At 38.4% G+C, this 16,256-nt stretch overlaps 1 protein-coding gene across 2 annotated transcripts in view; it reads right to left on the bottom strand.

Annotated features, from left to right (window-relative positions):
* LOC127449208 (FERM, ARHGEF and pleckstrin domain-containing protein 2-like) overlaps positions 1-15,840 on the bottom strand; it is an 88,720-nt gene extending 72,880 nt beyond the window's left edge. For both annotated transcript variants that reach the window (XM_051712479.1, XM_051712480.1), the window contains exons 1-2: positions 15,766-15,840; positions 14,106-14,368 (exon numbers count right to left, since the gene is read on the bottom strand). In XM_051712479.1, the coding sequence (XP_051568439.1) occupies positions 14,106-14,309 (204 nt within the window). In that variant the 5' untranslated portion in view covers positions 14,310-14,368; positions 15,766-15,840. The remainder of the gene's footprint in view (positions 1-14,105; positions 14,369-15,765) is intronic.
* Positions 15,841-16,256: the final 416 nt, after the last annotated feature.

Genomic DNA, 16,256 nt, shown 5'->3' with positions numbered 1-16,256 from the left:
GGAGCAATTTCCAAATGCCTAAAGGTAACACGTTCATCTGTACAAACAATGGTACACAAGTATAAACACCATGGGCCCACGCAGCCATCATACCACTCAGGAAGGAGACACATTCTGTCTCCTAGAGATGACCGTAGTTTGGTGCGAAAAGTGCAAATCAATCCCAGAACAACAGCAAAGGAGCTTGTGAAGATGCTGGAGGAAACAGGTAGACGAATATCTATATCCACAGTAAAAACGAGTCCTATATCGACATAACCTGAAAGGCTGCTCAGCAAGGAAGAAGCCATTACTCCAAAACCACCATAAAAAAGCCAGACACAGTTTGCAAGTGCACATGGGGACAAAGATCTTACTTTTTGGAGAAATGTCCACTGGTCTGATAAAACAAAATGACCATAATATTATGGTCATTATGTTCAGAGGAAAAAGGGTGAGGATTGCATACCAAAGAACACCATCCCAACCGTGAAGCATGGGGGGTGGCAGCATCATGTTGTGGGGGTGCTTTGCTGCAGGAGGGACTGATGCACTTCACAAAAGAGATGGCATCATGAGGAAGGAAAAGTATGTGGATATGTTGAAGCAACATCAAGACGTCAGCCAGGAAGTTAAAGCTCAGTCACAAACGGGTCTTCCAAAAGGAAAAATGACCCCAAGCATACCTCCAAAGTTGTGGCAAAATGGCTTAAGGACAAAGTCAATTTATTGGAGTGGCCATCACAAAGCCCTGACCTCAATCTGATTTGGCAGAACTGAAAAAGCATGTGCGAGCAAAGAGGCCTTCAAACCGGACTCTGTTACACCAGTTCTGTCTGGATGAATGGGCCAAAATTGCAGCAACTTATTGTGAGAAGCTTGTGGAAGGTTACCCAAAATGTTTGACCCAAGTTAAACAATTTAAAGGCAACGCTACCAAATACTAACAAAGTGTATGTACATTCTGACCCACTGGGAATGTGATGAAAGGAATAAAAGCTTAAATAAATAATTCTCTCTACTATTATTCTGACATTTCACATTCTTAAAATAAAGTAGGGATCCTAACTGACCTAAGACAGGTAATGTTTTTTACAATTAAATGTCAGGAATTGTGAAAAACTGAGTTTAAATGTATTTAGCTAAGGCGTATGTAAACTTCTGACTTCAACTGTATGATTTGTTTACCGTCTCTGTTTTGTTGTAACACATATCACTAATTAAGCAAATGCATGAAGATGTGGTGCCGTTATGGTTAAAACTTGTAATGTAATTGTAAATGTAATTGCTGTGATAAGTGTTAATGTGACCATCATTAATCTGATTTAATTTGGGATCCTCAAAGGCTGTCTCTCATTTGGAAGGCTGCATCCTCAGGAGTTTGCATTTGTCAGCCGCATAAGTCATCGAGAATGTCTCGTTTCATAAAAGCGAGTAGGACACTTCGAATGCAGCCTTCGAATGCGACCTTCTTTCACGGGAATTCAGAGGATGCATGAGGAGTTTCCTTTGTGGGCACTCACAACCCAAAATTCTTTGCTTCAACGGAAATGTCTAAAACATAACGCCAATTTGCCCATAAATATGATGTTCAAACACAAGTAATGGTAATTCCCAAGTTGAAGTACCTCAGTAGATGGGTGCAGAATATATAATATGTATAATTATTTTAATATATAAATAAAATAAACTATTAGACTAAAAGTACACCTGTAAAATCTATTTTCTTTTCTCTTTACATCATTATAACTCTCCTAAAATGTACCTCATACATTCCCTTCTAAAGGGACTTTGTTCACTTCTCACTCAAAGCGCTCGCGCTTGTTAGAGTGCCGTGCTGTCATAGCAACCATGATACATTCCGTTTCCGTTTGTCCTACGAAGGCCGTCTCGTTTAAACGAGACTTGTTTAAAAGGAGGACGCACGTTATACTACAGCCTTCAAAGGACACGTCCTACCTAGCACGCAACCTTCGAAACGAGACACAGCTACAGAGTAGCGCTGAGATGTGTGACTGATGAGCACCTGGAGAGTGTGCATGTTTGACTAACACCGCGAGTGAGCATATTGAAGGGAGTGAAGCTGAAAGTGCTCATGATCGCTCAGTCTCTATCGCTCAACACAACGTCCGATTGTCACGGCTCATGTTACATCACATATACTCAGATTTGTATACGCATGTTTATTTTTTGTTTAATTCGTTTTTATACCTGTTTGCAGTCTCTTTATCCTCTCCGTGCTTAGTGCAGCGAGTCAGAATTACTACTGTAATGACTCAAGTAAATGGGCAACTTAATATTTATACACGTGTAAACCTTCATGTTCATCTGAATAACAGAATGTCTGAAAGTTTAAATTCATGAATACTTAGAATTGTCAACAATTCACCCTCAGAGGCCACATTGTCATGCATCAAGGGCTGAGAAAGCACTCATTCATTAGAGTAGCAGTGTATATGTGATTCCCTGTGTGCTGCAAAAAAGATCGGACCTGATTCTAGGTATGATCGGCTGATCACAGACTTAAGACGAAGATCGGCAGATTTAGATCGGTGGCCGATCGATCGGTGCACCCCTATTTATTATGCCTGGGACATGTGACACACGAAATGAGTAAGTGTGCCCTGCTAAACATAATCAGTTTCTGTGTTAGGAGGTGCAGTCGAGTTGAGCATGAACCTCCTGAAAATTTATATGCTCCAATTTTAGCCACAGAAAGTGGAGAAAAACATTAGTGAAATTTCGCCAATTATACAAAGGTGCCTGGGTTTGTTCCTGGCAGGCAGCAGATAACCGGAGCCTGAAAGGCTGAGTAGCCTGAAAGGAACAGCTCGAGACACCTTTCTCCCATCGCGTTTCAGAAAGTAAAAAGGATTCTGCATTAATTGCATTATTTTTAGGCACCATTGTTAATAGATCGAGTGTAGCTAACTGTTTTGTAAAAGGGTAACTTCAACTCAAAATTGCTCAAGTACAGAATAAGAATTTTACATTTATTCATAGTAAAATTATTAATATTATTATTTCAATTAATTATATGCTGTTCATGTTCATTTCCATTAACTGTAAATTATTCTGAGTAAAATGCCCTGTCCTTCTCCACCTGCGACTCAGCTTTACTTACTGTACTAAACGATTACTTAACGTATCCAATATTACCAATGTAAGAAAAATAACATGAATGGGTTGCAATTTTTAAGATGAACGTATTTGAATTTGCTATATTTACCTTTACTTTTAATAGTTAAGCACTGTTTAATGCAGGTACTTTTTACTTTTAAATTTAGTATTTTAATGGATGATTTTACTTAAGTAATAAATTGGTGTTGTAACTTAATTAGGAAAATGGAGTACTTTTTCCAACACCGTCTCTTTGCCAGCTCAATCTATTGCAATATTCATGCTTTAAACCCACCAACACATGCTGCCCAAGTGTCCAGACACAACTGTTACTCCCACCCCCTCTCTCCCACTCGCCCCTCTGAGCCACCTCAGTCAACCAAACTATTTATGAGCTTGTTTGCTTATGCTGGACAAGTCCTGCTCCACTCCCTCCTCCAAAATCCCATCTGCATTCTGCAGTGATCAAAGCACCCCCTCACTTAACTTTCCTTTCCACAAAGACTCATCTGTTACACATACAAAACATACTGTTATATGTTTCATTAAAATACACGCACAAAAACACTATTTTCTCATCTCTTTCCCGGTTACAGAGCAGCAAATGAAAGTGAAGGCCAGTGTCATGCTTTTCTCTGCTCTTGTTATGAGTGGGATACAACGGCCCACAGTGTTCCCTGCTCTACTCCTGTGGCTGAGCTTCCTGGTGCTGTGAGGCCTGGGTGGAGCCTTGAGTATGCTGGCCAGTCCCATTCAATCCCCATCTGTAGAGCTGCCCATTTACCTTGTGTCACTGTGGCTCCCTCACAGTCAGTAACAGTTGCTACAAGTCTAAAAGTACATTCAAAAACCTTTGACTCCAACATAAATAAAGAAAAGAATTTGGGTAGGACGAAGTCTCCGTAAACATAGAAGGAATGTCTACTTTGGGACTCAACACACATTGTTTTATTAAGAAAAGAAAAAAAACTTCACACACACACACATATCGAAGAGCTGTGCCATTAAACAACCAAGGAATTTTGCCAGTTAGGATAAAATGTTGGTACATAGAGCCAGCATACTTGGAAGCCATGCTTTACCTTCTGTTGTGCCATTAATGACGTTTATGCACAAGAAATGTCTTTTAATGTGACTGTTTCCAGGTCTGTGCAGGTTCAAAGACCGTTTCTGGCCACTGGACATTCTCAGCGGTTCAGCTCTAAAAAGGGGGAGCTGTTTTTTCAAGGCCTGAGCCAGTTCAAACACGCAGCAATTAGTGTCTATTTTTACTTAGAAATCAATAGAGAATAAGACCAAGATTGAACTGATATGACTAATAATATTTAATCGCACAATTAAATAAGGTAAATAATCCCAAAGTTATTAATAAAAGTCACAGAGTGTGTTTACATGAACACCAATATGCTGAACTACCAAAAATCAGCTAAAAACCTAGATTTGAAATCATTAGGCTATTTGTTGCTTCTGATAGGTAGGGCTCTTTAATTTCTGCAAAGTAGAAAACACAGATGGAATCTCGGAATCCAGTCATAAAAACTGAATTAATAAAAATAAAAATAACTTGGAATGTCATGGAATTTGACATATTTGGGATAAAACGAATGTACAATTAATCAAAGTAAAATTGTGATATGCCCAAGTATAATGATTAAACCACAAAAGGCACAGATGCAAATAAATGAATATGCAGTCTTCATGTGGTGCGTGCTGCAAAATGAAAGTGTGAAGCTGGCTATTCATTCACTAATACCTCATCATAATCATCACGTGTGCTGTATGTAATAGATGACAAACAGCAGAGCAGTAATTTACTGTCATTCAGACTATTTAATTATGCAATTAAATCGCAGCCTTTAGCGGTTTGATAAGCACATAAAGCCATATAGCGAACTGCTTAGGAGTGGGAAGCTGTTGTCATACAACAAAAACAAAACAAACTAAAAGTCCTTCATTCGGCTTGTCACCAAAATAAAAGCTTGATTTAACCAGAAGTGTGACTTTGAAGAAATTGAGGAAGAAATATATTACTACTGTACAGTATAGTAAAATAAAATAATGAAATGGTATATAATGTAGTATTAATAAATATCAATAATAATATTAATAAACAAATAGTAATTACATTATATATATAAGCAAAATCTCACAAGCAAGAAGGCTGTGGTACTGAATAAAAATGTGCATCAATGCTTTCATTAATAATGTAATGCGCTGTTGTGCAGCACTGCATTTGACAAAAATAAAAAATAATAACTCCAATGTTGTGTTTTGGAATGTGCTGTGAGGATGAGGGCGTGGTCATGTGTCTGTTTGCGGGAGAGAGGGAGTGGTTTGGCTCGTCAAGCTGGTTGGCATAGTTTCTAACAGCTGTTTCTTGTTACAGTGATGGTGAAGAGAGACCTCAAAAGCAGCCAAACTCGCCAGAGAAGGCAGAGAGAGAGAGAGAATGACACGAGAGTGCAGCGTTGGCGTGTCTTCTGTGTGTTTCGAGTTTGATTTCAAGAAGTTTATGTATACTGAGAGTGTTATTGATTGAACTGAGCGAACTAAGAAAAAGCACAGAGAAGAGTGCATGAAGGCAGAAAAAAAACCTGCTCCCCATCTCTCTCCCTTTCCAATCTCGAACCTTGATCTGCGTTACAATATACAAGCACTTCATGTGATAAAAATGAGGGATGTGCACGAGTAGTCAAATACTCGAGTATTCGTTCTGCAATAATTATTCGAAAAGTAAAAATACTACTCAAATTTTGCAAAATTTTGCTTAGCTGGCCATAAATACAGTGAAATGCTTGTTAAAGCCTGAACACCTAAACTAAAACTTGCAGTTATAACTGAATGCATTGGGTTGCACTGTGGACACAAGTTGATCATATTTGATGAATGATGTCGTCTGCCTCCAGGCGCTTCAAAGTTTGTAATTACTTTAATCAAAATGATCAACATGTGGTGTGCAAGCTTTGTCAGGTGTCATCATAACAGCACCACTACAATGACAAATCAAATCAAGTTCAAACACCGAACTGTCAGTATTGACCAATTGAATGAGGAAAGACAGCTTTCCATCACTGCATTCACCACTGCAGGTAGGCACAGATGTAGCCCCGAGCAAGTCAAGACCACTTACCTGATAGCAAAAATAATCTCAAGAGATAGTGCGCTTCCTTTAAGTTTCGTTGAGTGAGACTGGTTTAAGGCTACAACATTCCCTCAATTTTTATTGCAACAGTCTAATTTATTAGTGGTTTCTTTTCCTTCACTTTGGGTGAGCTTAAATGCTTTTGTTCTATACTTTTTTTTGTTTACTCATATTGCTTATTTAAATGTTTTCAACAAAAAACACAGGATATAACATAAGCTGGTTTTGGATATAATTCTAAGCTTGTTTTGAAATGGTGGACGAAACCTTAATGATAAAAAAAAAAAAAAGACGTCTCTCTCATTAATTAACTTCATTAAAATAAATGAATAACCAAGTATTCATTTTTATGAGCTCAAATATTCGAATACAAAATTACAGAAAAATGCCCATGCCTAATAAAAAAATAATGTAATACTATGTTGAAGTTATTTTGTTTTCAATTGATAAAATAAAATAGTAATTGTTTTGTGTGGTGAGCAGGGCAGAGCCAAGCGGCGTCTGGGCAAAGCGAGACCGGGAAGATAAGTGGCAAACGACTTTCACCTGCGTGCCACACCGGTCTCGCGTTCCAGAGAGGGGCAGTGTGGCACACAGGGTAAAGTCATTCACCACTTATCTTCCGGCCTCGCTCTGCCCAGACGCCGCTCGGCTCCATCCTGCTCACCACATATTGTTTTCTTCTGATTTAAGTTCTATGAATTCATTTGATTAGACAGTTTAATAATAAAATGTAATTAAACTTTAAAACACGGAATTCAGAAAAAAATCAAACTGATAGCATAGGCCCACAAACAGGCATGCGTACAACACTTGCGCACATTGTGGCAATGGGCAAAAATCTACTTGTGCTTATCCTCTTATGCTTAAAGGTGCAGTATGTAAGATTCAGAAGCCCTTGTTATTAATGACACCTGTGGCCGTTAAGTGAACTGCAGCCAGCTACCTGTTGCTCGTACTCGTGCACACACTCCATAGGGACACGAGCAAGCATTGACCAAAACAATGACGTAACGTACAAAGAGGCTGAACGTGACTCACCGACATCATGCTGACAGATGAGGTAGCATAATTAAAATTACACAGTTATGATTGTTTTACTACAAACTTTGAGACCGTATATTATATTTGACTCTCCAGTGCTGGAACAGGGCTAAAACAAAGTGTGGATATAGGTCTGGCTATACGAGACTGTAGTTTGAAGTAATCACTTTTCTTTGCATGATACATTGACTGCATTTATACGATAGCCTATGTTGGCGTTAGATAGCTAGCCAGCTTTATCAATATCTGTTAGCTAAATCTGGTGGATGATGACAGTAGCTGTTTATAAAATAGACTGTACATTATAAATATGTTGACAATTCAGTACTAATGTGATTCCATCACAACTGTCATTTTGATATATCGATGCGCTATTGTTTTATAATAATAGATTGTATATATTTTCTGTATAACCAAGTTACGTTACACTAATGAATAGAGCATTTTGCATTATCTTGAATATTGTCTAGCATTCATTTCATGTATAACTGAAGTTTACCTTGCTGAATAAATACAGATTAACATTGACATTAACCTGACTTAGTATAAAGAGAAGATTGTTGAAATTATTTGAATGTTACGAAGCAAGGTAGCTTGCAATTCGTCAGCGTTAGCAGGCAAGATCAAGTTAGCTAAAATTACACAGATCAATCCTTATGGCACTATATTTCACATGCTTTGCCATTATGTAAGCTTACCTGTCCAATAAGATGAATGCCAATTCAGGGTTGGTTTTGATCCCCAAAACCAAACGAAGTTCCCTCCAGGAATCAAATGCCCTGCCGATGTTCACTCTAGTTTTCACTCGACCATGATCACGTTCCTGATTAGCCAGACGGGATTCAGTAGATAATTGTTGTTGTTTTTTTTTGGCTTACTCTGAGTTTGTGTAGGAGTCGGTGTTGTGCTGGGAGCCGGATGTTTGCTGGATTCCATCTCTAAGATAACGTTACCTAGTCTTGCAGAATGTCTGTTGACACGGAAGAGAAGCGATTACTGAGGCAAGGCTCTCGGGAGCGCGCATAAACGTCACATCCTTTGGATTTTCCCGGCAAAAGCGACCTGCTCCCGTCACATGAAAATCAGTCTACAGGCTTTAATGGGCAACCTAGGTAGTCCGGGAAGGGCTCATTTTTTAAGTTGCGTTACAAGCCGTTCACACATTGGCAAAAAAAGCTAATATTACATGAAAAATTTTACATATTGCACCTTTAAACAGTTTATGACCCCATAGAGGAAAATAATTTAGGCCTAAGGCATTTGTGTGACCTTATGTTGCTGGCTTAAGCATAATTGGTGTAAGATAGTGCACATAAACGCATGCAATATTGCAACTAAATAAAGCTTCAGAGTAAATGTAACATTTTGATTTTCCACTGCTGAATTTCAAAACCGACAATAAATATGTTGACTTGGATAAGAAGTATTTGTCCAGATAAACAGAACATTACTACACAACTGAGGTGTATTTATATCGTTGCATAGTGTCGTTGAGCAGATAAATGGGGCTCTCCCCACTCTCTCTCTACAAGCAGCTGTGAACAGACCCTCATTGGAGAGTATCTGGCAAGTGTCCTGGTCTTGGCATAGAGTCAGCTCAGTAAGACAACTGACTTCCACACACACAACCTCTCCTGCCTCTATCCTGTACTTTAAGCAGAGGCTCTCCCAGAATGCAGCATGCTCAAGTTAAGACCTAGGGTTGTGTTAGGGGTCTCTGCAGTTTCTGTTTAATGGCATTGTTTTCTGCCATTGCCCCTGCAGAGCCCCAAAACTCCAGTAGATTCCTCAGAAGGTCAAAGCAGGGCTTGGGTCTCGCATAGCATGCACTGGTCAAATTCCATGCAAATAAGCATGCATTCATGTTCTTCCTTTGTTTTGATCGCATAGACAGCATATGGCAGACTAAATTAGGAACAATGATGTTGAGGTGCGGGAGTCATTGTTTTGACTACACAAATTTAGGTTGGAGCGTAAATTCACACGTGATCCACTGATCCAATGTCAGTGGATTAATAAGCAAATCTGACTAATTTATAACAAATCCATATGAATATAAACATGTTAATAATGGGAACAATCCTATGACTGACATTTGGGAGAGTGTACAGAGGCCTGTACCCTCCCATGGGTGTGGACAGGACAGGAAGTCTGAGCTGTAGTAGCAGCTTCCTCATCACTTCCAATTGGCCTAGTGAACGAGAACTCATGGGGAGCCAGACATCTGACAGTCAGTCAAAGTGTAATTAGTGGCCAAGACAGACTCAGAACGCATTCTGTTTTTCCAACCAAGCCAATCAAACTCCCCAAAAAACAGAGAGAGAGAAAAGAAAAAAAAATTTAAGTTACTTTGGCATACTTCTTCACAGGAACATCATAGGTGGTGTTATTACCAAATAAGCAGTAACATCTGCGTAACTTTATGGGGTAACCACTGTCCACAAGTATCACATGCATTCAGCACATTGTCAGATGTTCAAAAATGGCTACAAATCCCAAATAAAGGGTAAGTTCCACATAATCTAGCTAAGGGGCAAAAAGTACATAAATACATATTCCCTGATTTCAAAGCCGGAGAAAATTATAACCCAGGCAGACGCAGTGGAGCAGAGAGCAAACCCATATCCATAAATACAAGCAGAGACTGGGATGGCTGCAGGCCCTCAGTTTTTAGATGGCAGCACAAAGTACAAGCTGGCAAGGCAGAGGAGCGGCTCAGAGATGAAGAGAGGAGGTCAGTGGGTTTCCGGGTGAAGACTGGGAATGAAGTTTGAGTCAGAACAAAGCAACTGGTTCCCGATATGCAAGCGCACACACTCATCTACATGGACTCAGCTAGATCTGCATTTTCAAATTGCACTGAAATCTATTCGTTCTCTTATGGTCAAAATCATCAGACTATGTGGCCCTCTTGGCCTTTCTGCCAGTTCAATGCAAAATGAAAACCCTGTTATCATTTAATTCATTTAATCATCCTCATGTGGTTCCAAACCTATAAGACTTTCTTACTAGACAATGTTATTCTTAGTCACCTTTCATAACATTTTTTTAACTTACAATGGAAGCAAATAGTGAAAAAGGCTAATATTCTCCATAACATCTCCCTTGTGTTCTATGTAATTATGACACAATAAAATTATGATAGAATTTTCATTTCTGGATGAACTATCCCTTTAATGTAGACCTATTGTTCTATAACAGCTAGACTGAAAATCTAAATTATACTGTAGTATATTTATTTTTTAAAAAACACATCATTGCTTTAAATGTGCCTGTATCTGAACACTCGTCCAGCCAAGCATCTTGATTAAAACCTGCCTCTCCTACACCAGGCAATGCAAACCTTTTCATTTAAAGTTTAGACTAACAGTAGTTCAGCACATCTGTCTTTACATTGGAGCCATATGAATCAACAGATGATTTCTTTGGCCTGGTAGTTCAGTCATGAGGGTCAATTTGGGATATTTTCCCACAGCTGTCACGGTCTTATACCTGGGTGTGCTTACGTGAACACAACACCATCTTGGAAACAGATGTGGCAGCATGACATCAGACCTACAATGCAGCAAGCACACACGTGCATGTGCACACACACTTGAGAATAAACAAATCCCTTTCATGAGTAACACCAGCCTGTTACCTCCAGTTTGGGCATCATGGAACAGATTACATTAAAGTCGTGTAGGCTTATGAATCATTAAACAATCTACCTGATAAACATCCACATCATCATCTGCTAATAGATCATATTAAAGGTGCAAATCATATTATGCATCACTAAATGTTTTGAACTACAACCAAATGGACTTACCGTGAACCACTAGCAGTACTAATGTAAGTGTACTGTAATTGTAAACAAACCCTAATGTAGTCCCGAGAAAGACTGGAAAGAGTGACAAATCTTTGAACCAGAAGGGCCCCTATTGTTCTTCCATTATCTAGACATAATATGAATAGTCATTTTCCACCTGCTGGGGTTATTTGCTTCAGTGCAGTGTGTTTGGTGGTGCCACCACATTCCAAAGTACTATAGCCTCATAAAGCTGGATAATCACCATTTCCACTCTCTCGTGTTTGATCTTTGTAACAGAGGGGGAATTCAAAGAGCACTGTTATCTGATCTAATTAAGAGATTTTCTCATCCTCCACCAAAACACATAGGTCTGACTCAGTCTCATAACACCACATTTAACACCATTTACATAATCTTCCATGACAGCCCAGCAAATAATGTGCATCAAGCAGACATCAGGATGAATTCAGGTGTTCACCGCTGAAAAGTCAGTCAAATAAATTTTCCCCATATTTGCTCAAACACTGGCAACAGTGTTTATAAAAACCACACAGATAACAATGCACAAACCCAGGAACACGATCTTGAATGAGATCTTGTCCATGTCATTTTGTCCTAAAATGCTTGTTACAATGTAAAAAACTTGTTTGTTTTTTCCCTTAACATTTACTCATTGTGATAAATCAAAAGGACTTCAAATGCAAAAAAAAAAACAAATTAAACTAATGCATTTGTCAGATGTGTAACTACGCCCAGACTAGCACTTAGAAAGTGACCTCAGGCCTCGGGTGTAAAACAGACTTAAAGACGCAGGATTTAAAGCTAAAGCCATGTGGCAGCTGTCACACACCGCAAACAGCACGCAAAGATAGACTGCTAGAGGTCTCTGGAGAGATGGTCATTTACATTCTTCAACACAGCCACAAATGGACAAAACCAAACACAGTACACTGGCTACAGTGTGCGTTTATTTTTAAATAAACATTGGGGAGCTTTGCAACAATACTAGCAAACATTTAATATTTGTACAGTGCAAATTAAAAACAACAACCACCCAGACAGCCATGCAAAGGCAAAACACAGTTGGCTACACTTTGTATCAAAATTGAGTTGAATCAAATCAGGTCTTTTAGACTACATATGTTCTGTCCTGTAACAGACATGTTTGGCTCAACTATCCTAAGATTCAAAGAAAACTGGGTTTTATAGTTCCTGCAATTTTCATTCTAAACTTCAAAACTATTTTTTTCTCAGTTTTCAGACCCATTTACACATAATTTTAAGATGCGTCTCGGGTGATCCGATCACATGTGGTCAAGCAAGATACATCACTGTTTACACCTGGTTGCTTAAATGTGTCTTGTGACCACTTGTGTTCAGATTTCAAGGGGAGGGTCTCGGTTTCATGATGACACAATCAATCAATCACTATGTCTGTGTGTTACTGCATGAAAACAAACCGCAAAAGTCATAAGACAAAAAAAAGTGTAAATAAAACTAGCGCTGTCTCCCAGATGCAGGTGAAAAATCTAAGCACAAATGCAACATTGAGCAAAATTCTGTTATTTTAATGGATTACCTGTATTAAAGAATTAAAGATGTTTGTGCTTCTCATTTGTGTTGATATCACACACACTGAAGAGGATCCAAGAAGTTCTCTTGCATGTGTGCGTATCTGCTTTTTAAAATTTTCAGATTGGATGATTTTTTTCCTTTTAAAACCGTTTGTAACCAGCAAATTTACACTTTGTTTTAGAGCAGCGGTTGACTAACAGGTGAGAGGTAGTGCTTCACTGCTGTCTGGGATGCATTCAGGACGGATTCGAGTTTACACCTCAAATTAGGGCTGCACAATTAATCGAAAAACTAATCGCGATTACGCCTGCTACAATTATGTAATCGTGAAAACTGATGATTACAGCATTCAGTTTAAATCTGCTCCTGTTGCGTCAATGGTTTCTATTTACAACGCGTTTTTGCAGCAGTTGAGTATTCTAACCAATCACTAACATGTCCGTTGAGCAATGAAATGGCAATGGCCAATCAGATATGAACAAATAGGCCATACTAAATAAAGGTTGATAAACGTTTAACGTAGTAATAAAACTAGGGCTGCAACTAACGATTATTTTGACAATCGATTAATCTTAGATTATGTCTTCTTCTTACCTGTCGAGAAGCAACTCGGCAAGTTTGGCTTCTCCATCGAACCCCAAAAATTCACTCCAAGTCCTCCACCTTGTAAATGTGATGCCAACATTCACTCTGGTTTTACTCTGTTCTGTCTTTTAGAAAGTTGAACAAGTAGCCTCACCCCAAACTAGTGCAAAAGGTTGAGCTAGAAAGGGATGAGTGGAGCGGCGGCTCAAAATGTAAACATCAAAGTTTTGATATTGCCTGGGAGGCTCAGTATTTATTCTTTTGGGTGAGGTAAACCCACAAATGGCTTACTTATAGTTGTCAATGAACAATCATCTGGGATAGCAGAACATATTTTGATATCAAAAAAGTTCACTTCACCTTTAAGTCTTAAGAAATCATACAGTTGGCTCGTACAAAAATGTATAACTTTTAAACCCATAAATAAAAATAAATAAAACAACAAACAATATTAAGACTTTTTCTAATATCAATCCCTAATCCAAACCTAAATCTAACTATAAAGCAAAACCCCTTACCCAAACACAATTTTAATAGGAAAATAACTTACATTTGACACATACAGTACATCTGTTAATAGTACTGCATAAATAAATAGTGAATCAATCATTTGTTTACAGACCTTTCCTTTCTTAAAATAAAGTATTGGATAGGAGACTAGCTAAAATGTAGTGCATGTATTGTATCGATTTGAAATTCTGTTTGTTAAATCGGTTGGTAGCTATGGGTAAAAAGTCGTACCTTTTTGAACGAGCCAATCGTACAATACCTTACAATTTCACCATCTTGCATGAATATTATGAGCAGTTATGAGACTACTTTGAGGTAAACAAACAAAAAAGTAAAGGATGATCTGAAGTGACTCGCCTCAAGCTCATAGAATTCCTGAGCATCATCCAGGCCCTGGACACGGATCTGCAGGCCCTTGCTGTGGTTTTTCCCTTCTGCTCCCATAGCCGAGCTGAGGCTCTGCCCAGGCTCCAGGGTGCTGATGATGCCGGTGTTGAACTGAGCTCCGAGCCGTGTGCCAGGGGTCTGCAGGGCCCGGTAGGTGCCCTCGATCTCACCCATGGCTGCTCCCAGTGCAGCCTACCACCACTGTCTCTCACACATAAATAACAAAATCCTGCCTGAAGAGAAGAGCACAAACAAATGAAAAGGAATTCAAAGAAAAGATACAATTAATGATATGCAATCTCAAGGCAGTTATACTAGAATTTACATCATGGCAGTATCTACAAGGACTACTCCAGGATTCAAAGACGTAATTATGAAAACAGATGAAACTGGATCTGCCGGACCAGGCTGATGTTTTTTATTTGGCTCTATACACATGAATGCCAGTTGTTCCCTCCATTTGCCAAATGCAACATTCATGGCTGCTCTACACATTAAGAAAAAAAAAAAAAGAAAAAGAAAAAGAAAAAAAAAATATATGGACACAATATACAAAGGAAAAGCTCTGGTCAAATACCCTTTCAATGAATGATATTTAATGCTGTTTTTGTTGCAATATTTTAGAGAGCAGGTTATTGTTCTACTTTACTGCTAGCCAGAACAATACCAGGGTGATTCACTCAAGTCACAAGCTGACATTAGCAATTAAACAAATCCAACAGTACTGCCATACGTACCACAGTAAGACTGCATGAGATCCACAATGGATGAATCACTGCAACGACCTGCTTAATTCACACTACTGGATCCAAAGTAAACAAACTTCACTTCAACGTGTCTCTAAATCTCTAAAGCAAAAGGGCCAACCTAAAAACAAGGATACAGATCCACTAGACTCAACATAGCGTGTCTGTTTTTTTAATCCAACAGGTAGATTTAAGTATTTGACTGGAATGGCCTGAAACCACAGACTGAAGCAGTGATCCACTGCATACAAACTGATACGTTTCCCTCACAGGAATGAGGTGGACATTATAAAAAAAATAAATAAATAAATAAATACTTTGAATACTTTATCCAAATGATTTAAGAGTTTCAGCAATTCCAACAGCTTTATAAATCAACCATCAGTGATTAGTGATCAAATTACTATTTTATTTAATTGTACATAGTACTGAACAGACGATTGCAGGCATTATATTTAATAATGCAAACATGTTCAAACACTATGAAACCAATGAAATAGACAATAAAAAAACTAACTCATAACTGAAATACAAATGTAAGGAGATAAAGCCGCCTGCACCCAACACACGACACATGAAAAATCTCTGCAATACCATAATCGCTCACTACAAAGTCATTTTTTTCTGCCGGTTTTAGAATATATTTCAGTAATATCGACAAAAAGTTTTTCTTAAGTGACGTACAATAAAAGCACTGTTTTTGCTGTTTGTCATTACTGAGAAACAAAGAGTAAGAAAGTTTAGTCAAAACACACAAACACGCGAAGAGATCACAAAACTCTAACCTATGCGAGTCATTCAAACGTATAAATAAGTTATTTCCAACGTTACGGAATCATATTTAATTTTTATAATTAGTATTTTGTGATAAATCGAGGTCATACCTTTTATTTTCGCCTGGTATTTCTTCAACTCTATAGGAGTTACACGTCCGACGGTCGTTAAAGGAGAGCTACGGCGGCCAAACCCGCGCTCTGATTGGACCAGCTCGGACAGATTCTGCCTCCTATTGGTTCAGACTCAACCTCAAATGATCGGTAGCTATTGGCTGAAAATTCTACCTGCGGCTGAATTTGATTGGTTTAGAAACGTCTTGCTATCCAGGATTCATTGGGTAATATAATTGAATCGATACTGTTTCTAAACTGAAAGTTTACAGACTATTTGTATGTATTGGAATAGGCCTAAAATACGTCGGTTTAGTTACAGTTACAAAAATAATATATTCAAAACTCTTGTTGTGTCTGTGCATTGAATCCTTTCAGGAAATGTAAAATTACAGGAATGCCTAATAGCAAACCATGTGATATGCAAAATAAGCAAGTTATGCATATGCAAGGTGTTATTAAAAACAGCTGAGTATATAAGCAAATCA

The sequence above is a fragment of the Myxocyprinus asiaticus genome, chromosome 12 (assembly GCF_019703515.2).
Source record: "Myxocyprinus asiaticus isolate MX2 ecotype Aquarium Trade chromosome 12, UBuf_Myxa_2, whole genome shotgun sequence".
Lineage (NCBI taxonomy): Eukaryota > Metazoa > Chordata > Actinopteri > Cypriniformes > Catostomidae > Myxocyprinus > Myxocyprinus asiaticus.
Note: the sequence above shows the minus strand (reverse complement) of the source record. Positions and strands in the feature narration are given on the sequence as shown.